Below are 21,407 nucleotides of genomic sequence, written 5' to 3'. Positions count from 1 at the left end.
CATCTATTCAGATAAAATTCTGATTAAACGCACCTAAGTTATTTATCTGAAAATTATTAACTAATGCACCTAATTATTTAAATTTCAAATTTAAGATATACCGATGCGATAAGTAAATTAATTTTTTCTTAATATATATAAAAAAAATTAATTCTTTTTAAAGACTTTCTAGCTATATTGTAATTCAATAGCATACTTGATTATGGAATGGCAGTCGCTCTTATAAAGCCCTTGAGAGGTACATTATTACATGTACAGAGAAAATCTTCAAATGATCTTTCCTCGTGAAAATATCACAAGGAAAACAAATAAACCTTTAAAATTAAAGGAATATGGTCTATGCATGCTTAATAGTCCACACTCTCGTTTATTTTAACTAGTCATTTCACCTGCACGATACGCGACATTATTATTTGTGACAAAAGTTTTGTATAATTCTAATTATTTAATTGGGTCTTCAGAAAATATTATATAGTTTTTAATTGTAGAATCAACTCTTTGATAATTTTCAATCAACATCGAACATAAAATGTCAACATTTTATACAATAATAAAATATTTTATTATATAGTTTATATTATATTTTTTATTTGTACATATTATACAACACCTAAAAATTTAAATGTTTCAATTTAAAAATGTATTGCATGCATTGTGCATTTTACTAAACATTTTTATTAATGCATTTGGTTTGAAAATCTACATTTATAATTTTATTTCTAAATTCTTTTACATAAATTTGTCTTTTATTTATTTATGGATATTTTCCTCAATTTTTCTTTCAAGTAGATGTTTTTTCATCAAATTAACACCGATTATTCAAGTTTTCAAGATGTTGCTCATTACTTGTTGAAATGTAACTTCTGCATATAGCAAGTACAAAAATTGAGAATTCGATGTTAAATATCACTGAAGGAATTTGGGGTTCGTTTTCTTGGCCAATGGAATATCGGATTTGATATGACAACTCTTTTCAAGCTTCGTCACACTAATTATTAATTATTATTATTATTATTATTTAATTCTGGCACAAACGTAAGCAAACTAAGCAGTTCCTTCTCTTACATTTATTTATTTATTTACCCGGAAGAGGAAAAAAGAAGTATTCCTTCTCGACGAAGGTCTGCCTTTCTGAGGTGGGTGAAAGCAACTTCCTTGCCACGGGATCAGAACCCCCCAAAGAGAAGGCATTAAATTTTAAATTATTTATTTATTCATTATTTATATTATTTTGCAGAAAAAAATAAAACAATGAAGTGATGAGTGAGGTCCCGGACAGAACAGACTTGCATGAGAAGAAGAAAAAAGCCATTCATCATCAATCAATGTAATTAAATCAAACTAAAAAAAAGAGAGTAAAGAATCATTGAGAAATGTTATAGTGCAATGGTCTCAAATTGTTGTACGATATACTCAATTATTTTATTAAAAATTTAAGTGATGATATAGGTCAAAAAAATTTGAAACTCGTATAATTTATTTTAGATATTAGTAATTTACTACAAACTGAAGTAATAAATTCCAGTAAATTTATCAAAATATACGTGATTTTATTCGAAATACGTGCAACTTATTTAATATTAAGTTATTTTACTACAAGATTTAAGTAATACTTTTTGCATGCACAGTGATTGCACATAAGACATTTCCTTAACTTAATAAATATAAATAGTTCAAAAAAAAATGATAAATTAATGCAAACAAAGTTGCTCAAATGGGCTGACTAGGATCGACTTGGCCTTTAATTTAAGGGAAACACGTTAGTGTTTTTATCTTCTTTTCATTTTGGGAGGGGAAATATTTATGGCTTGTTTGGTTTCAAAGCGTGATTTTAAAATTACATTTTAACTTAATTCTACAAATAATAAAACAAAATAACTCATACAAAATCATAGAGTATGTCTCATTTATACCACTATTTTTTCCACAACAAAACAAAATAATTCATACAAAGTTAAAAAGTGAGCCTCATACATAATCATTTTATCACTCTTTTTCAAAATCAAAATCTGATTTTAAAATCCTACATTGAAACCAAGCGCAGCATGATTGTGTTTGGTTTTAGAGTTGAGTATAATTGAGTTTTGGTTTTAATTGGTTTGTAATAATTGTGTTGTTGAATTATGAGAAAAAGTGTGAAAAAATAATTAATAGTTGAGAGAAAATAATTAGGGCAAATTACAAAAAAAAACCCAAATTTTGTAAAAAGTCTCAGTTTTGTCCTAAATTTTGTTTTGTTACAAAAAAAACCATAAGTTTTCTAAAATGTCTCAAAAATGACCTCCGTTATAACTTCCGTCAATTTTTGCTGTTGATGGTGGGTCCCTTTAACAGTCCACGTAGGTCACACGTAGGCAAAAATTGACGGAAGTTATAACGGAGGTCATTTTTGAGACATTTTAGAAAATTTATGGTTTTTTCTGTTACAAAACAAAATTTAAGACAAAATTGAGACATTTTACAAAATTTGGGTTTTTTTTTGTAATTTACCTAAATAATTATTGTGTTGTTGAATTGTGAAAAAAGTAATAAATAGTTGAAAGAATTTAGCATTAAAAATTGAATTGAATTGTTAAAAAATTGAAGAAAAAAGGAAAAGTAATAATTGTGTTGATGAATTGAAGATAAGTGAAGTAGAGTGAAATTGAGTTAAAAAAAATTTTATGACCCGTTTATTTTCAGAGTCGTGATTTAAAATTTTAACTTTAACTTTAACTCAATATACTACACAACAAGATACATTTTTCAAAAGTCAAACTGGTGGACCCCATATATTATTAAACATACAATCTCATTATAATCAATTATCTATACTTTCCATTCATTCCAATATTACTGGTTTCCTCTTGTTTTCGCATTCCATATTGCATTTGTAATACAATTACGAAATGCATTCATTTCCCTGCTTCTCATGTCTACATCAACCCGATCCCCAGTTAGATGAGGAGGATTTCGAAATTCATCGTAATATGCCCATGCATTTCCATACTCTTCGAATAATTTATCGTGATAATTATTAAGCCGAATGAAATTGTGCAACACGAAGCATGCAAGAGTAATTTGTCCTTGGCGAATCGGGCCGTAATTTGATATTGTCCGCAGTATTGCAAATCTGTTCTTCAACACCCCAAAACACTGTTCGATAACATTACGTACGGATGCGTGACGCTGATTGAAAAACTCTTTCTCCGTCGTTGGTGGGGTGTCGTCATTATAATCACTATGGTGATACCTTTGGCCTTTGTAAAGAGCCAGATAACCGGGAATATTAGAGAATCCCGCATCAACTCCATAATATTGTTCTTCAAGCACAAATGTAGATCTAAAATATAACAGTAGTGGAATGTATTTATGAAAATACATACGCGATTGACACACGAACATGCGATATGAGCATGAAGAACTTACCGCCATATGGTGCAGGAAATAATTCCAATGTAGCGGCATCGGACAGAATTCGAGTCATGAGCAGAACCCTCCCATCCAGTGACGACATAAGTGAACATCATGTCATGCGAATAAGCGGCGAGTACATTTTGCGTAATCTCGTTATTTCGATCGCGATACGCACCTCTCACCAATGATGGAACACAAGCAGACACATGGTCCCATCGATTGCTCCAATGCAATTCTACAATAATAATGAAAAGAATACGAATTACATTATAAAGCAAAAAAAATTAGTGGCATTTTAATTTCTCACATGTACGACACATACCTGAAAGAATGGTTACCATTTTCGGCAACTCTGAATTTTCGACTGCACATCAACGATTACATTGTAATGCTATTTCTATTAAGCCATTCATAGACATTTCATCGAACATGTGTGTTGCCTGTGACCCGGGGAACGAAACAAATGCAAGGAAGAAGGTTTCAGCAACACAGATCAATGCAAAACATATCAGTATTCCAATCAAAAGCGGCCGGAATCGACAAATTGACCAACAGCAACAACAAAATCCACTGCACAAATGTACACCTTAAGCAATCAAACCGAAATCGACCAAAAATCATCAGGTACTTCGACCAACAGCATGGGCGAAGAAATATCCTCAACCCAGCATAAAAATGGTGGAAAATCACAGAATGTAACTTGAAATTGGTGGAAGAAAGTACCTTTCACTTCGATATGGAAGTGGCTTCGGACGAAGATGCCTCTTATACAGTAACACCACTGGTAGGGGCCCGGCAAAATTCGACGGCTGTCCACTGATTCCACTGGCGATCGAATTCTGCAGGGGGGACTGTGCGGCTTCACGCATTCGTACATGACAGGGATCGTGCGGTAGAATCGACAGATTCGCGGATTAAAACTTAAAGGATGTAGATCACAGAAGGAAGAAAGTGGGGGTTTGGGGGGGGGGGGGGGGTTGGGCGGCGATGTGTCTCAAGATAAGAAGAACGTTGGGTAGGGGTCTCTCACTGAGGCTGTTAAGTCAAACTAAGACTGTTCTGCACGGCTTAGGGTGTGGTGGGGGGCAGGGGGAGAGACGGGTTTGTGGACCCCCACAAACGGGTAAATTTATTTTTATTTTTTCCTACAATCAAAATCACAACCATCAATTCTTAACTTTTAACTCTGAAAACAAAAGCACAATTAAAGCCAAAAAAGGCCCTTAAATGTTTTGAATAGTAGCTTTTGGTACATTTATTTGCATTTCAAATTTTCAATATGATGAGGAACACCCGCCCATACCATGAGTCTTCTCTGCGAATTAAATTATGTTACCAAATCAATTTTAATAATTGATTCTTTTTCGTCCTTTTTTTTGCCAGAACAATTATGCTCGATTAAGACATCTTTATAGTACATTTTGTGGGACCCCCAAAAAATATGAGGACCTTCTTCGATAGGTTTTACAAAATTTTATTATATTATTATTAGATTTGAGGAAGCTATCTCACGATTTTTTCTTTTAATAGAATGATTTAATAGGGACCTCGAGTCATTGATGGAGAAAATTTTAAGGTCGTTTGGTAGGCCTCGACGGCATCAGATCATGAAGCTATTGACATTGCTCATATCGGATGTTCTTGTACATCTCTCAAAGGGCTATTCTTAAGAGAAAGCATATAATAAGATGATATTGTATCATCAATCATCAACCATCAATCAGCAAAGTGTAAGATGATTGATCACGATCAAAGTTGTGCCATCTGATGGAGGTTCATGGGGTAGCAGTCGGATGTGGGCCCGCTGTAAACCCTCTGGGCGATGATCTTATTGAAGGCTTGCGTCGGGTGGAAGGCATCCCAGAACACGTACTCGTCCCGGTTCAAGCAGGGGAAGGCCAGAGGCAGGCATGTAATTTGACCGCGGTTCCTCCCTATCCCACAGCATCCTCTGTCCACCACCTTAAACCCTATAAGATACGCATTGCAGCCATTTCATTTTACTTAGCTTGACACTGGCCTAAAGTAGTAATCATTACGGCAAATATGGCCCGACAGAATGTCAAAGAAAATCTAATGGTGGAACTTTGCGATATGTACGCTATCACATTCGGGTTGCCTTCATCGATCCCGATCTTGACCTGGTCCATAGTCAGAGCTAGCACTAATAGTATTAGCAGAAAAAACATTATATAGGCATGATCTTACCGTAAGATTCGGCTCTATTGAGTATACTGGTAAAAAGATCAAAGGTGTTGCCGTAGACAAAGACGGCTCCTAAGATGCTGATTCTGGAATTGAGTTGATCCACAAGAGAAACCAGCCTGGTATTGAATAAGCTGACCAGTTCGTTCACATCAGTCACGCACTTCCCAGGAGGTGGAGGCGGATCTACTCTCGCTATTTGGTTCGGCATACACCCAAGCGGCCCCACTGCTCCTATCAAGAACTTCCTCACTCCTAAGCCATGCAACATCTGCAACATAACTCATGGTTAAAATCAGTCCTTTGGTGGACCACACAGATCCCGGTACTGTACACTAGAAAATGTTGATCAGATCCCTTTTACGTGATGTATTTTGCTTAGAAAACTTTGAGCTTTGAACTGCAGAGCGCAACATAAAACTGTCAAACCAAGCGGCTTTACACCCAGAAACAGCTCAAGTTTGGACCAGTCCGACCGATCCAAGCAAAATAAAATCGTAATTGAGTATGTGCAGGATGGAACTTGAATCTTTGAATAGAATTCTGTGGCCTAAGACAATACCAAACCTAGCCTCCCGATCGTATATTTGATAAATATAAGTGTACTCTAATGACCATTCAACATCCGACTGCGATAATAGTCGAACCAGTGAACCCTCAAACCTGACGCTTCCTAGATCTTAAACTGGTACAAAACCCGCTTACTTGACAAAGATGGCTAACTTCTCTTGAAAATGAATAGGTATATCTAAAAGGATTAATGCATTTCAAGATTTACCAGGATTTGGGCCGTGTAGTTTCTGATGAGAAGGTCGGCAAACTCCCTTGGGTTGTAAATGGAGCTAGTCGGGTAGATAGAAGGCAGCAGGTAATTGTTTAGATAGTCATTGCTTCCAATGTTCATCACCACCAAAGACTTTGCAAGGAATTCCCTCAATTCCTTTTCTTCCATTGGGTTCTTCAGCTGGTTCACCGTGTTCTCAAAGTTTGCTATCTGCTGGTTTAGGGTAAACCGATCGCCCTGAAACATGAACAGCAATAGTATATCCGCATGGGGAATAAAATTTCAATCGAGATTCAAAATAAATAGAACTAAAAAAAACAAAAAAAAAACTTACTAGCTGGCTTCCTGATACATCAAGGATGCCGGCAGCAGCTGATGCAAAATTCACTCCTCTTAATATGCTTCTGTCGTTCCCAATCGTATTCACATAGGGTGGAAGATATGGAAGGCCAAGTAGCTCTCCTGCAATGAAATTGGACGGGTAATTGTTTCACAAGAAGAGACAAATACCAGAAAGAAAATCATTAAGCATGCTCTACAGTTACCGAGGAAGTCGATAATGGTTTTCCCATTGCAGAACCTCCCACTTGGACCTCCAAAGAAATCAACACCATAGGGCAGGTAGTTGGCTTTAGCTAAAGAGCTCAAGTAATTGTTATTTCCATCATCCACCAGAGAGTCTCCAAACACGAACATGGTAGAATATTGCAGCGGTGCGCCGGCACAGGTTGGAGATATTACCAGAACGGAGACAGTGATCGTATACAGAAGTAGCAATCTCAAGAGCGGCTTCCCTGTTTCCATCTTTGCTCTCATCTCTATTTTCAGGAAAAAAGTTAAACGGGTTCCTTTTCCTCTATATGACAGATTCTTTGAGGGAGAGAGATTCAGGGGCCACTTTTCTACAAAAGTTAAAAGAAGTTACTCTTCAAAACCGACTAGTCATGTTTTCTTGCTTGTTGTCCTCCTTATATCTCTCTTGATTTCTGGAACTCCAGTGGCAGGCCATCTCGGATGGTGCGATTGCCACCTTTTCAGCAAAAGCAGCTCATTTTCCGGATGGCACAGGCATTATCTCATGATTGGAGCCTGGACACGCTTTCCCTTTTCTTTCTATCGCTCAGTTCCTGAATGCATTGACCATCCAGCATTCCAAACTCTTATCTGAACCATATATCCATCCAGAGAAAAACAAGAATCAAACAGTTCTTTTATAAACCTGTTGCTGCTGAAACCAAAATTCGGTGTTATGTTTGCAACACTAGATCAGGTGTTTCATAGTGCTGATAAATTATAATCTACACACCAACCAGAAGGATCTGAACTGGCAAAGGCCGAAAATGCGTGACTGCTACAATATGCATGAATTGTATGATCTTGCAATTCATGTGTATGTACCAGGCATACATGCAATCATCTTTCCCTGTTGCATAAATTGTGTTTTAGTAGTTACTCTCCTTATCAGTAGAAGCGCAAGGCACTTTAGTTAGTTTCTGCTACAACCTTAAAAAGGTGGAGAGAAACGTTTTTAACATGATATCAATACAGAGGAGAAGAGGCTGAAGACAGTATTTATTAAATTCAACACTTGACAAGCGTAGGATACAACAGCAGCTCTACAAAGGATAATCGAATGCTTAGATGTGCATTAGATAATCTGTAACTTCTATAAACTATTTTACAGAGAACAACTGTCCCCAACATTCACATTTATTAACAACGAAACCTGCCTTCATGACAAGAATCAGCTGGAAGCGGAATTGGAAGTGGATGTGAACCGGTAAGAGGCATAAGAAAGGGTACCGAGGCTCCAGCTGTGGTGAATAAGTTCAGCCTTGGAATCTTCACCAGCAGCCCCAATTGCTACATGCAGTGGATAGAAGTGCTCAGGCCATGGGTGAGCCTTCTTGGCATGCGGCGCTTCCTTCTCATAGTGATTTATGTCATCATATCTATAAAACAATGGGGACAGAAGAGAACGTATTTCGCGTTAGACAGATAGCCTAAATCATCATCAGCTCGCTCTCATAATCCCGAGAAGGACAAACCCATTTCTAAGAGAAGTACTGGGCACTCCACAGAGTGCAAAGTTGTACATATGGTCCAACCCATTATGAGCTCCAACACATTATGAGCATATGCTCATGCTTGAGGACGACACTGTATACATCATCAACTGAGTGACAAGATGTCATTGGTCAAGAGCATCGACAATGCGGTACTCATAGAGCATCCAATGATTTTGTTTCTAATAAGCCAATGGTTGATGGGAGAAGCTAAGAAAAGCTGGCTGCCACATAACTAAAATCCCCGCAGAAAAGTACCCGTATTTGCAGCCAAAACAAATGAATCAAGGATAAAACTAACTTTAGTGTCATATCGAGGTGCATATAGTAGCCAACAAAATCGATGCATATGACACAGAATTCCTGCCGTCAAAAAGAGTAAGCAATCCACAATTAGTCTATAAAGGGATTTAAAGCTGAAACCTCACCTTCCTTCGAGAAGGCTATCCTTGAGCCAAGTATCAAATTCTAGAGCCCAAGGGACAACAGAACCATCAGACTTGAAACGGAGATCCCGCAAGTTGTGAGTGGCGCTTCCCGATCCGAAGATGAGCACCCCTTCCTCCCTGAGAGGCCTCAACGCCTTTCCCAGGTTATAATGATACGTCCCATCCCGATTCGGCTGTACAGAGAGCTGGCAGACCGGGATATCCGCTTCCGGGTACATCAGCATGAGCGGCACCCACGCCCCGTGGTCGAGCCCCCGCTCAGTGTCCGCGAGGACGCGCTTGAAACCGCCCGCGACCAGCACCTCCTTCACCCTCTTGGCCAGCTCCGGGGCTCCTGGTGCTGGGTACTTGATCTGGTGTATGATTCGAAAGATAGAATCTATCAGCTCTGGTCGGAAATCTTAACATAACATCGTTCACCCCTAACCTCATGAAAGCTACTCCAATCATGATCTCGAACGTCCATTATCATAAAAACAAAGACAAAAAATGAGAGCTTTCCACGCGGGCATTTGATAAATCAGTCCCTTCACCAGCACAGATGAAGAAGAACAAAGAAAGAGAAGAGGAGACGATCATGGGACCTTGTACATTGGGTCGGGGAAGCCGTAGAAGTCATAGATGGTGGGGTGGCGGCCCCCGATGACGTTGACGGTGGGCTCGGCTGTCTCCCAATGGGCGGAGACGACGAGGATGGCAGTGGGGAGTTCGGGCAGCACCTTGTGCTGCCAGGACTGGAGGAAGTGCCTCGCCGGCAGCGAGTCGTCGATGGACAGCGTCGGCGACCCGTGAGATATGAAGAACGTATCCATAACCTCCCGCAACTGAACCTTCCCTCCTCTTCGATCCGAGCTCGACGACGGTGACGGTGACGGTGACGGTGATGGCGATGGCGGAGAATCAAAGAAAGCCCCGTATAAGAAGACGATCAGCAGCAGAATCAGGATTTGCTTCGCCGTCTTCCCTCTCATACATTCACGTGTTCCCGCACCCCACCAACTCCCGAATAGAGACCAAATTCATTGGAGCATACGTTCGTCCTCATTTCCCTTCCAGAAGGTCAATGCGATAGACTGCGTTAGGTAAAGTCCCCCCCATTCATCGCGCCTTGCAATAGGTTAATAATTTTATTTTCAAATGATCTAGGTCTCATTAAATTAGTTTGCTTGCAATAATTCCTTCTTCTTTTAAAATTAATAGTAAATTTATTATTTCTTTGAGCGTGCTATCTATTGCAATTCACATCACAAAATTATATAGTTTATTTCGATCCTAGAAAAACCAATTTCTTTCAAGTCATTTAGTTGATTACTTATTCCGTGGATAATTTAAACAATATTAATTAAAATTTATTATATTTATGAGATTATGCATCCTCATTTAGTTAAATCAATTTTTAGCTATACATATTATATATACATATATTTATATCTAAGTATAATATTCTCTATAGAATCAATTTCTACTTGTCATCGCTTACTAATAATTTTCTAAATTATATTAGCTCAAACAAGGTTGCTCTTGCATACATTCAATTGTGTATTTTACTATATGCGGAGTGTAGATATATGGATTAAAATAATTAATGATATATATGTTTGTAATAATATAGGTAATTTAAAATTATATATCGTAATTTGAATTTTACCATATCAAATATAGTGGTTAAAATAATAGAAAAGTATAAATTATTTTGAATTCTTCACAAATTTTATGATATAAGAAAAATTTATAAAAATTATTTATCGATAAAGCAAGTTGATGATATAACCCATTAATTGTGTTTAGGAGTCAGTTTTACTTATATATAGATAGATAGATACAATAATACATGATTTTATAAATAATTCATAAATACAATTTCAAGTCGAGCATTAAAATTCATGAAATCCGTTGTGCACCCTGATATTCAGTCCTAACCGACCTTCCAAGGAACTCATCTGAAAAAGTATGAAATTGAAACAATTTGACACACCTAAACTAGTCGAGTACGAGCATGGTTTCAATATCAAAATTTATAATACACATAATAACTATTACGGCCCCTTCTCAACTCTCTCAATGCAGTAGCAGCTCCATATCTGACAACCTCTTTGCCTCGGTGTAACCCAGTTTCCCCGAGTCAATGTTGACTCAGGGCGCCACGTGGTTCACTATTCTCCCAAAAACTCAATTGGAAACATATCGCATATCATAGCCATAACATCCAAAATCAACTTCGCATTATATCAAAATACACGTGTGACTCGAATATTGCGTGGCCATGACAATGAATTTTGACAGATTATATATGTACGTTTCCAAATCACTAGTTTAAATAGATTACTCACCTGAAGAACCACCTGAAAATTCGGGGTATTACAATATTAGCCTGATTCATTGAAAACAGAGGGGGACGACATCGTCGATGATTCCGTTATTTGATACGGTATGGTTGAATTCTGATCGGCATTATCCGAAGTGAATGAACCTGAATGAAAGTGGGAGTCGTAATGATTCTATGCCTCGAATCACATACCAGCTCAATTACCCGATGCCGGGAGATCAGAGCTGGCGAAGAGGGTGAAGGAGTTGCTTGTAGTGTTGCGGGCGGTTTACCAAGCGGCTGCTCAACCACGGGGCGTGGATCATGCTGTTTCTGATGTACCGCACTACTCGGAGGCGGACCACCACTGTCCCCGCTCTGTGTACAGCCGAATCGGGATGGAAAGTAAGAGGATAATATACTGCTGTACTTTTACGTATAGGAAGAGGAGCAATAGAGAAATACCAGTGCCAAAAAATGCCGTCCAACGAGTGAAAGCAACACTGAAATGTGTATAGGAACAATCATTGGTAATTTTCATATGCAGCACGTTCTTACCAGGACTTAGCTCCATCTATTTCAAGCGTGGGAGCTAGCATAGTGAAACTAGCCGACGTATAAGAGGCCGATCACAGTACTGCTTGTATTTCAGAGGTCGACCATGGTGAAAGCTGGCCGATATTTGGATCAATCCGAATAATCCACAGTAGTAAGCTCTGAGACAGACTACACAGGGAAATATCGACAAATTGCTCTCAGAAGCACACCAACCACACCAAATTACTTTCAAGCAAATGAACTAAAACCTCAAAGTAATAAGAACTTTCAGCTATGAATCATCGAATAATAGTCATGCTAATTACAAAACCGGAGTTAAGCTGCAGGGCAACGTAGGATCAGCAGGTAATTTGTTACCAAGAAAACAACCTATCTATCCCGATAAGGCGATTAGTTGAGAGCATTCAACTGGAGGATGCATTGCACTTGCCCTGCAACCAAGTGAGTCTCCACTCGTTCTTTAGGGCGACGAAGGTTTCTCTCGCATTGGGGTTCTCAAACAGGTCCAGGGCGTGAAAGTAAACCCGTTGATCAACGCCCTGTAACTCATCCAGTAATTTAATGCACTTGCTTATAGAGAAACGTTCCTCGTTCCTCATGATCATGTTCGCCCTCATTCTAGAGGCAGCGGCTATTTCTAGCATAGCATCAACTATAGCGTCCCCTGTAGCCTTACGAGTTCTCTTCCTCCGACCAGAACCAGAAGGGGCTGCAGCAGATGGATTCTTGCTGTTCCCATCTAACACGTTCATATCATCCTTGGAGCCCGAAGAAGCATCTTCATCCACGTAATTCATCAGAGCACTAAAATCAAATACCCATAAAACTCGACGTCAGAAGCAGCTTATCAAAGGAACTTCCTTGGCACTTAATTTTCTTCATCAAACGAACAGCAATAGCGCATTCATCCTATAACTTAACCGAGAATCATATTGTGAGTCATCCATACAAAAAATAAGAGGACAACCGGTTAGAGAACAAGTTAACCGGTTCTTCTCAGGCAGGTGATTCGTTATATTCAAGAATATGACAAGTCACCTACACAGGCAACCTCTTTAGTTTCGAGAAAGCAAAATTGGCTAATGTTCTGAAAATTATTTTCGAAAGCTGCCCTGCAAATTAAGTTTCTATGAAGAAGCTTCAGAGAAAAATGTTTTCATGTTTCCAGAAATAAATCACAACCTCGCGTGGAATCATCATCTCATCTATTCTACCACTACCACCACCCACCCAGGCACCTCCATGCCCGAGTTCCTCACCGCCAACCTACGGTCACTGCTTACTGGCGGTAATTCCAGTAATTATCATCCGATAGCTTTTCCAAACACGTTATTCGTCAATAATTACAGGAAAAAGAACAATTTTTTTGAGAACAGCTTCCAGTTGAAGCCTCATCATTTCCCCAGGGAGCGAACAATTTCCAGGAAAACACATGCTATAACCCAGAAAGGGCATCAATCCGCATCCACAATCACCATCGTTGCAAACAACCATGAATTGCGAGTGAAACCAAATTCGACGAAATCGTCAGAATCGAGTCAACAGCTCCACCCAAAACATCCGAACTGCAATCCGTCCAGTCAACGGAATTTCGAAGAAAAATCCATGAATTGGAGGAGCCTCTGCTAATGAATGTGCTACTGAATGCAGCCCCCCTAAGCAACGTCGACAATTGAATGTAAACTCTGTCAAAACGAAAATAGAGCAGACGACGAGCTCACCGTTCTGTTGCTCAGTCGAATGCAGCCGCCTCTGTTGTCGCAATCAATTCCTTCTCTGATCGTGATCGCGGACCGGAAAATGCTGAGAAAATCGAATTTTGCTGATGATGATTAGGGTTTTAGGGTGCCGGTTGAGGAGGGAAAATTCAAGTGCTTCTCTATTTTAAGAAGGAAATCCGCATACATTGGGATATATCTTCTTATATCTTATTTTCTACTAATTTTGTAAGTGAAACTCCCATTTTATAACCAAATCATCATTTATATGACGCGGTTAAAAAGTTAAAAATATCCCTTATTTTTAGTTAATTATGATATAATCTATATATAGTTTACATAACATATAAACTTAACTACAAACTAATAAATAGGGATAAAATCGTAAATAAGTAATACTATAATATCAAATTATGAAATGTTTGAAATTAATTTAATGTAAATATTTATATAATTAATTCATATAAATATAATTACATTATTTTCAGTATGTACACAATTAATTATAAATATATTAATTATATACTATAAATACCACTGTAAGGATCTAATCAATTAATTAGTATAAAAATATTTTACATTCATAATTTTCAGTATAATAAATAAATATAATACAAATTATTCTTATGAATAAGCCTATATGAACCGATTACAGTGACTACATTATATTAAAAAAAATTTAGAAGTATTATATAGCTAATCGAAGTTATTAGATCATTTCATCTAAAAGTATTCAGATTCATGAAACTTTATAATGTAATGTTAGAAGAATAAAATACAAGCAAATAGTAAAATTATAAAATTTTAAAGATTCTATAATTATCATTCTTTCATCAAATAAAAACTAAAACCTTTTAATTTTTAAGAATTTAAAATTATTTTCACAAATATAAGATTGATAATTCAAATGATGTCTATGAATTTGTTGCATGAATTCTTTATTTATAAATTGATTAAAAGATAAACCTTTTGCATAACAATATAAACTATAAATTCATATTATTTATTATTTTCATATTTAACTTCTTATTATAAAATTTTACTCACAAAAATCGTGCAACGCACGATAGAAGAGTTGAAATGACATTATTGTACACTTAATGCTATTCTCTCATTTTTTTTTTCTTTTGGGTAACAAAGGGAAGTTCTTATTCAAGATAAAACATCGAGTCTTTTACAGAACCGGGCACTTCCACCTCCAAAAGCATATCAAAGATAAACTAAGGAAAGAAGGAGCATCTTCGTAGAGAATCAGTGTCTCAGATGGGGCTCTACCCTTCTTAGCCAAGAGGTCCATGCAGCTGTTTGCGTCTCGATAGACATGGCTGGGGCGAATATCCTCGAAGCCTTTACATAAAGTCCCGCAGTCATGGATGAGTGTCCCCATATCCATTGATGTAGTAAGATAGCATCAGAATCGACACACAGTTTCTCAATGCCGAGTTCTACAGCAAGCTTAAGTCCCTGTCGCAAGGCATTTTGTTCCGCCACTACATGATCCAGGAGCCATCAGAGTCTCTGATAATTCCTCTTGCCCCCTACTTCTCCTGAGTTCCCTCAACTTGGGAGATTCCACTCGACATATATGGTCTCATAACTCTTTTTATTCATGTATCAATCTCTCCTTATTTTAATATCTCCTCTCAACCTTTTAATTCCATATTCTAATAAATTACTCTTTTTTTTTTGTTATTTCAAACCTATCTCAAATTCTTAATTTTTATTTTTACCATATTATTTTTCACATTATTACTTTTTTTCTTCTTCTAAATTAGTCAATATGTGAGCATATTGAAAAAACTCATTATAGTTGAAGTGCCGTAGGCGTGGTTAGGTCGTGCTATACACGGGTAAATTTCTAATATTATTGATTACGTATTAAAGATTTATGATTTCCCTTTTCCATTTTGTTATTTTAATCTTTTTAAAAAGAAAAGACAGCTATAAACCTAGCGGGGTTATCAATAACCTTGTATGTTTGGTTTGCAGGAATTCGGGTTCCCTTCCCCCATGTATATTACATGTGGAATACTAATTCCCTAGTTTGGGAAACCACTTATCCGGAATAGGAATTTCGGATCGGGCTCCTCATCGGGCATGGATGTTGAATATGCATTCATCATATGGACATGTTGAATGGCCATTCCTAACAGAATCCTCGTAAGGAATAGAAACGAAATCCCATGAATGCCCTCCGCCAATATTTGAATTTACAAAGTGTGCCATCCGCTTGCTCCAGCCTCCGTTGCCTGTCCTCTCCTAGCGTATCTGCCAGAAAAGGTCCCCTGCGGCGGCGGACGCCTTCTCTGAGAGGCTCGAGGTCATGAGACTGGACATGACCATCGTGAATTCGGCGGAGCTTGAGGTCAAGATCTGGGCTCGAAAACTCAAGAGCCTCGGAGATCCTCGAGTAACTGCGAGCCTAGATCCTTAGCCACCAAGGGCTCAAGATCCATAAGATGGGTTCGTCAGACTAGGGTGACCTTAGCTCAGGGGTCCCGAGCACAAGTTAGGTGAGCCTAAGGCTCGGAAAGCACCAAGCTAGAGAGGGAAAACTCTATGAGGCCTAGCCTGGGTTCGCTGAAATCAAGGGATTCGATCCTTGGGCTATGGTTCACATTGCAAATGCTACAATTCATCTTCTTCGCACAAAGAAGAAGTTGAACAGTGACTTATTCTTATAAAAAAATGTATTTCCTTATCTCTATTTTTATGTCAATATTAAAATAAAGGTATATATGTCTTTTGATTTTGCAACATATTGAATTATTTGTGCATTTTCGTCCACCAAATATAAAATTTCAATTCCCAATTTTGTTATTCTCTCCGACTAAACAAATGAAATTTCATCACAATTTCAATTATATTCCCTCTCCATTTTAGTCCTTGTCCATTTTATTTTGCATCAATTTTATTCCAACAAACCAAACGTAACATTAAGGCTTTAAGGTCACTCGTGACTTAGAAAGGAGATGTAGCCGCCAATTAGACCTCTCAATATGCAATCGAAAGAATGATAATTATGTAACATAAGGTCTCATTTGGTACGTGGGAATGGAATGTATTGAAATATAATGATCATTTCTTCATTGCACTATTAGTGTCTCTTACATAAATTGGAAATGACGTTCCCTCATTATCATCTTTTTCCTTCATTTGATGGAATTAGAATTCCCTCATTTAAGAAAGAGAATGGTCATTCCCTCATTTCATGCTATATATTGCGGACCATCATATATGTTTTTTTTTAATTTATATATTTAAGAATGTATATAACATGATATCTTGATAAATAAATCTAATATTATAATTATTTTTATTTTGTGATTGTTATTAAAGAAAATCACATTTTTTGACTCAATATTAATACATTTTTCTATATATAACCAATTCCAAACGGGACATGGTGGTGATAAATAATCCTATATAAAGAATTTAAAAGATCTTCTATTTAAGCTAAAGTAGAGTTGCAACAAGCTCTACAAAGGGGAGTAATAAAGAAAAATCTATTCTCAAGAGAGAGAGGATTCAATATGTTGGCTTAACCAATTTTCTATTATATTTTATATTTAAAAAAGATAAGTACTAATAGTTATTATTTAGTTTATGCAAGAAGTCCTAATAGGTTACTATTTATCAAGTATTAAACTATAGACCCTCTAAGTTGTATGTACTAGAGAAAGAATTACATATTTTATTTTGTAGTTTACTTTCTTTTTCAATATTTTTGCATCCTTACGAAGTTTTTTCTAATTTTTGTTTTTATCTGGAAAACCTAAAATTTTATAAAATCATTATAGATTGTATTTTACCACCCTATCTTAAAAAACATGTATAGAACTTTTACTTCTTATTTTTAAATTAATCTTCTTTATTTATCTTCTTTATTTATATTCTCCGTTAATATAAGATCCATATATATATAGAGTGTTTATCAATAATATTCCATATCCAATTATTGAAAACTTCATATAAAATAATTGATCATTTACAAGATAGTTGTTGAGTAAACTGAAATATCTAAATTGAAACTCCTCAAACATTGATTTTTTTTTTGCATGAGTCTAGGATTCATATCTCATACACATGTAATATGGCTTATGTAATATAGTTAATAATTCAAGAAGATATTTCAACAACTCAAAGATGATATATAATCATGATAAAAAAAGTATAATAATAACATTAATTAGTAATATTTTATCTAAATAAATTTATTCATATAGTTGAACAATTTCTTATTAATTCAAATAATACTTAACTAAAATTGTTGTTATCCCAATTCCCACCGCGAAGCACAAGTTCACTTTTCCTAGTATCATATGAAGGAAACTTTCATTTGGCATCTCTCTATAAGGAGGAATACAGGAATCAATTGGAGAACGTCATTTGTCGTAGTGTGTTGAATGACTGTTAATGGCTTCCCTTATTATTCAATAATGATATTCTTATTAATTAATAAAAAACTTATTATTTTAAATATAATAACGGGCAATTAAAAGTACGTATTTTTATTGGGAAAATGACATAATAAATTACAAACTGTACATATTTTTTACGTTTTATCACAACTATTTTTTTTTGGAAAAATATGTAAAATATCGATTCATTATCCCGTTCTTTCTCCACCTCTTTTTTTTCATTTTGTCTTTTTTTTTAAAAAAAATCAGAATAATTTTAATTAAAAATTCATGTAGGTCTCGCTCAATCTGCGTGTGCCACATGACACCGTTAAGTGCCACTTTAGCACATTGGTTAAAATTGACGGGAAAGTTAACAACATAGTAAAACTAATAACGAATTGATAGTTTGTGCATTTTTCTTTAAAAAAAATTGTCATAAAACTTTAAAAAAAATTGTGAAACTTTTGATTTTTCGTGTCATTTAACCATTTTTATTCGAAGTTCATTTTTTAATAAAAAAGGGATCTGGGGCGACAAGCATAGTAATCCCATAGAGCATAACCATGTGGGCTGGAACCCTTCCGTCAAATTTCCTATTTGAACCATAGTTATACCAGGATCCAAGTACCTGGATTTGCCATCGCGATCCTAATCAGGTATTAGCGGACGCCACCCATATGCATGTATATAATCAGAGTATTACTACCAAAAGCGGATTCGACAACAAATAGATGGACCTTCCCCTTCTTATTTGCTTCTAATGAGACTTGAACTCCCAACTTAGTGCTTGAATACTAGCACGTTACCAATTGAATTATACCTTATTGGTAAATTCTGTTTACTGCCAAATTTAAAAGGTTTTGTAAATAAACACGACGTCTGAAATTTGGTCAAGATCTAGTCCAAAGTTAATATTGTCGACATTTCCATTAGCTCATGCCACATGTCACTCTTCCATTGGAAGAATTGAATTATTTTATTTCTTTTGTTTCCGTTATTTCTTTCATAATGTAGCGCTTTGGTGCATGCCTTCACTCGGTGACCAACAATTTTCATGCTCAATATTTATTGTGGGACTAGTCATATTCTTTTATTAGCTATTAAGATTTTTATGTCGTTATATTAATCATATAGACCTCCCTTTGTAACATAAAAAAAAAAAGTTAGTCAGTTGGGTCCAACTAGTCTTGCACTTCAATTAAGAAAATAATAAAATGTTGAAAAATATTTTTTTAAAAAAATTAAAAAAAGAAGAAGAAAATTGGAGGTAGCCGATGGGTGGCGCCCTAGTCAACGGATTGGTTTGGCTGCATTACGGTCCGATGATTGTGTCCTAGTATAATCAACCAGTTCCTATTTCTTTTCCTTCCATTAATTTAAAAATGAGAAAAACATTTGCTATAACACAACTTTTTATTTTTGTGTTTATTTTATCGCAATATTTTAAAATTAAACTATATAGCACAACGTTTAGAATGTAGTGTTAATTATGGCATGGCATTAAATATTTTATGAAAATTAAACGGAAGGCTGATATAGGGTACATGTGGACAAATAGTGAGTCTAGTCTCTTGGCACATGCGGAATAACCTATATTTCGACCCGCTTCGTACCCTTTTACTTCCTCAACTCCTTCACCATCCATTGTGGAGTCTCATTCTTGCCTCTTTATAGTATTGCTCTTTTTGAAAATAATCACATCAATAATAGAATGAAAAAAATAACATATTTAACTTATTGCAGTATATATAGTTAATAAGAGATTAAAAATTGTTAGAAAGAAAAGGAGAGCTCATACCTGTCAAATGAAATGTAAACATTAATTCATTTTTTTCTAAGGGAACAAAAGATGGAGAAGTGTGAAGAGAAAAATTGGCAAGCTCATGACTGAAGAAGGGGAATTGAAGAGAAATTTAGGGTTGGAGTGAGGCAGGAGATGTGTGAAGAGGTGGGAATGAGATTTGGGTATTAATGATGAGGGAGTTGGGAGGGTAAAATTGCATCCGGCTGGTCGAAATATGAGTTATTTTGCATGTAGCAAGAGTCTGGGCCCACTATTCATTTACTGGTGCACCAAATCAGTCATCCATTTAATTTTCACAAAAAAATTGACGTATTATCATAATTAACACTACACCCTAAACGATGTCTTATATAATTTTAAAAAATTGTGATAAAACTAACACAAAAGTAAAAAGTTATGTTATGATTGGCATTATATCTTAAACTATGTACTATATAGTGTAATTTAAAAATGAACCACCAAGATGGTAGCCCATCTGGTAACGGACTTCGTCTTCCGAAGGGGAGGTCAAGGGGTCGAAACTCGACTCAAACACGAAAGCGTTTGCGTTAGTAGACTCTTGTCCTTTACCATATGGGAACTGTTCTAGTCCACTGTGCACTTTGGTAGGGTCATGGTGACCTAGGTGGGTTATGTCTCATCGAGCTCTTTACCCATTCAGGCAAATGGAACATTTCATGACGACTGTGGAGCCCCTTTGGTCTCCAGAGGGAGGTTGCTACGCCGGTCTCCCATTTTCGGCCTCTTATTCAGCTAAAAAAGTGTAATTTAAAATTTTGCTATTTTATATACTTTTTCTTTTAAAAATTCGGGAAAAAAAGCATATAGAAAAGTTGCAAAGAAATGGCCAATTGGACTTGGATACGACCATTTAATGGTGATGCAGCCATGCCTACCAGTTGGCTGTGGCATGGCAGATCGGCCGCCTCTATTTTTCTTATTTATCCCTTTTTTTTTCTTTTCAATCTTTTATTCCTTTTATAATTGTTTTTAGATTTAAATTAGTGGAAGAGTCAATCGTACTGAGATGCTTGTTGGGAACTAATGTCGTACTAACTTTTGGCTAGATTTTAAGCGAATTTCATACTTCGTGTTCTCTATTATAAAACCTTTCAAATTTGGGTAGAAACCGATTTACAAGTGAAATGCGTGCTTTTTCGAAATTGCCCTATAGTAGGACACATATTAAATAATAAAAAACTTAAATTTTAATAAAATGACATATTCTTTTATAACCTTTATCTTGCAAAATAGTAAAAATTTTGTTAATCTTTTTCTAAATTTTTATTTCATTATACTAAATCCATGGACTTCCTCATGTAATCGCAAAAAAAAAAGGAGTTTTTTAAAATTTTTGAAGCACCCTTAAAATTATAGTTTCATACCCTAACAATACTCAAAATTAATAAAAGTACGGTCTTTGCTGCATTGATAAAAGAATATTTAATCCCCTATATATACGGGCACGATGCACCTTTGCCTCATAAATGAATTTCTTGACTTACTTGCCCTCGTGCACTAGTTTTACCTTTATAGTTTTAGTTAAAATTGACATAAAGCCGCGTGAGCAGCACGTGGCAAGAACAAAATCAAAAATGAAAAAATTTAAAAATTTAAAAATTTTATAAAATCGACGGAGGGTTGGAAACCCTCTTCTGCACCCTTGCCTCATCGTGCAACGCTCCTGTCGTTGGGGACCACCTACCCCCATGAGGCCGT

The 21,407-nt window shown here is 36.2% G+C and overlaps 3 protein-coding genes across 3 annotated transcripts; all 3 read right to left on the bottom strand.

The window, feature by feature from the left end:
• Window positions 1–4,996: 4,996 nt before the first annotated feature.
• On the bottom strand, window positions 4,997–7,790 carry LOC116200876 (GDSL esterase/lipase At5g08460). The gene is made up of 5 exons (XM_031531827.1): window positions 6,931–7,790; window positions 6,720–6,847; window positions 6,380–6,622; window positions 5,605–5,872; window positions 4,997–5,366 (listed from the first exon to the last, which is right to left on the bottom strand). Exons 1-5 carry the CDS (start codon window positions 7,199–7,201, stop codon window positions 5,146–5,148), a joined length of 1,131 nt encoding a protein of 376 aa, XP_031387687.1. The 5' UTR covers window positions 7,202–7,790; the 3' UTR covers window positions 4,997–5,145.
• A 150-nt stretch (window positions 7,791–7,940) lies between these two features.
• On the bottom strand, window positions 7,941–9,983 carry LOC116200878 (extradiol ring-cleavage dioxygenase). Its single transcript, XM_031531828.1, has 3 exons — window positions 9,485–9,983; window positions 8,880–9,253; window positions 7,941–8,337 (listed from the first exon to the last, which is right to left on the bottom strand). The coding sequence occupies exons 1-3, from the start codon at window positions 9,869–9,871 to the stop codon at window positions 8,130–8,132; spliced, it is 969 nt and encodes a 322-aa protein (XP_031387688.1). The 5' UTR covers window positions 9,872–9,983; the 3' UTR covers window positions 7,941–8,129.
• A 1,842-nt stretch (window positions 9,984–11,825) lies between these two features.
• On the bottom strand, window positions 11,826–13,672 carry LOC116198731. The gene is made up of 2 exons (XM_031528953.1): window positions 13,485–13,672; window positions 11,826–12,567 (listed from the first exon to the last, which is right to left on the bottom strand). The coding sequence occupies exon 2, from the start codon at window positions 12,558–12,560 to the stop codon at window positions 12,168–12,170; it is 393 nt and encodes a 130-aa protein (XP_031384813.1). The 5' UTR covers window positions 12,561–12,567; window positions 13,485–13,672; the 3' UTR covers window positions 11,826–12,167.
• Window positions 13,673–21,407: the final 7,735 nt, after the last annotated feature.

This window comes from Punica granatum, chromosome 3 (genome assembly GCF_007655135.1).
Source record: "Punica granatum isolate Tunisia-2019 chromosome 3, ASM765513v2, whole genome shotgun sequence".
NCBI classification, from domain to species: Eukaryota; Viridiplantae; Streptophyta; class Magnoliopsida; order Myrtales; family Lythraceae; genus Punica; species Punica granatum.
Note: the sequence above shows the minus strand (reverse complement) of the source record. Positions and strands in the feature narration are given on the sequence as shown.

What these genes read in the sequence shown, in the direction of transcription:
- LOC116200876 (XM_031531827.1), bottom strand. Translation starts at nt 7,201, where the DNA reads ATGAGAGCAAAGATGGAAACAGGGAAGCCGCTCTTGAGATTGCTACTT. An exon ending in AACCATTATCGACTTCCTCG is followed by an intron (nt 6,848 to 6,930) that starts GTAACTGTAGAG and finishes ATTTCATTGCAG; the next exon opens with GAGAGCTACTTGGCCTTCCA. An exon ending in CAATAGAGCCGAATCTTACG is followed by an intron (nt 5,367 to 5,604) that starts GTAAGATCATGC and finishes CGTATCTTATAG; the next exon opens with GGTTTAAGGTGGTGGACAGA.
- LOC116200878 (XM_031531828.1), bottom strand. Translation starts at nt 9,871, where the DNA reads ATGAGAGGGAAGACGGCGAAGCAAATCCTGATTCTGCTGCTGATCGTC. An exon ending in TCCCCGACCCAATGTACAAG is followed by an intron (nt 9,254 to 9,484) that starts GTCCCATGATCG and finishes ATCATACACCAG; the next exon opens with ATCAAGTACCCAGCACCAGG. An exon ending in GATAGCCTTCTCGAAGGAAG is followed by an intron (nt 8,338 to 8,879) that starts GTGAGGTTTCAG and finishes ATTGTTTTATAG; the next exon opens with ATATGATGACATAAATCACT.
- LOC116198731 (XM_031528953.1), bottom strand. Translation starts at nt 12,560, where the DNA reads ATGAATTACGTGGATGAAGATGCTTCTTCGGGCTCCAAGGATGATATG.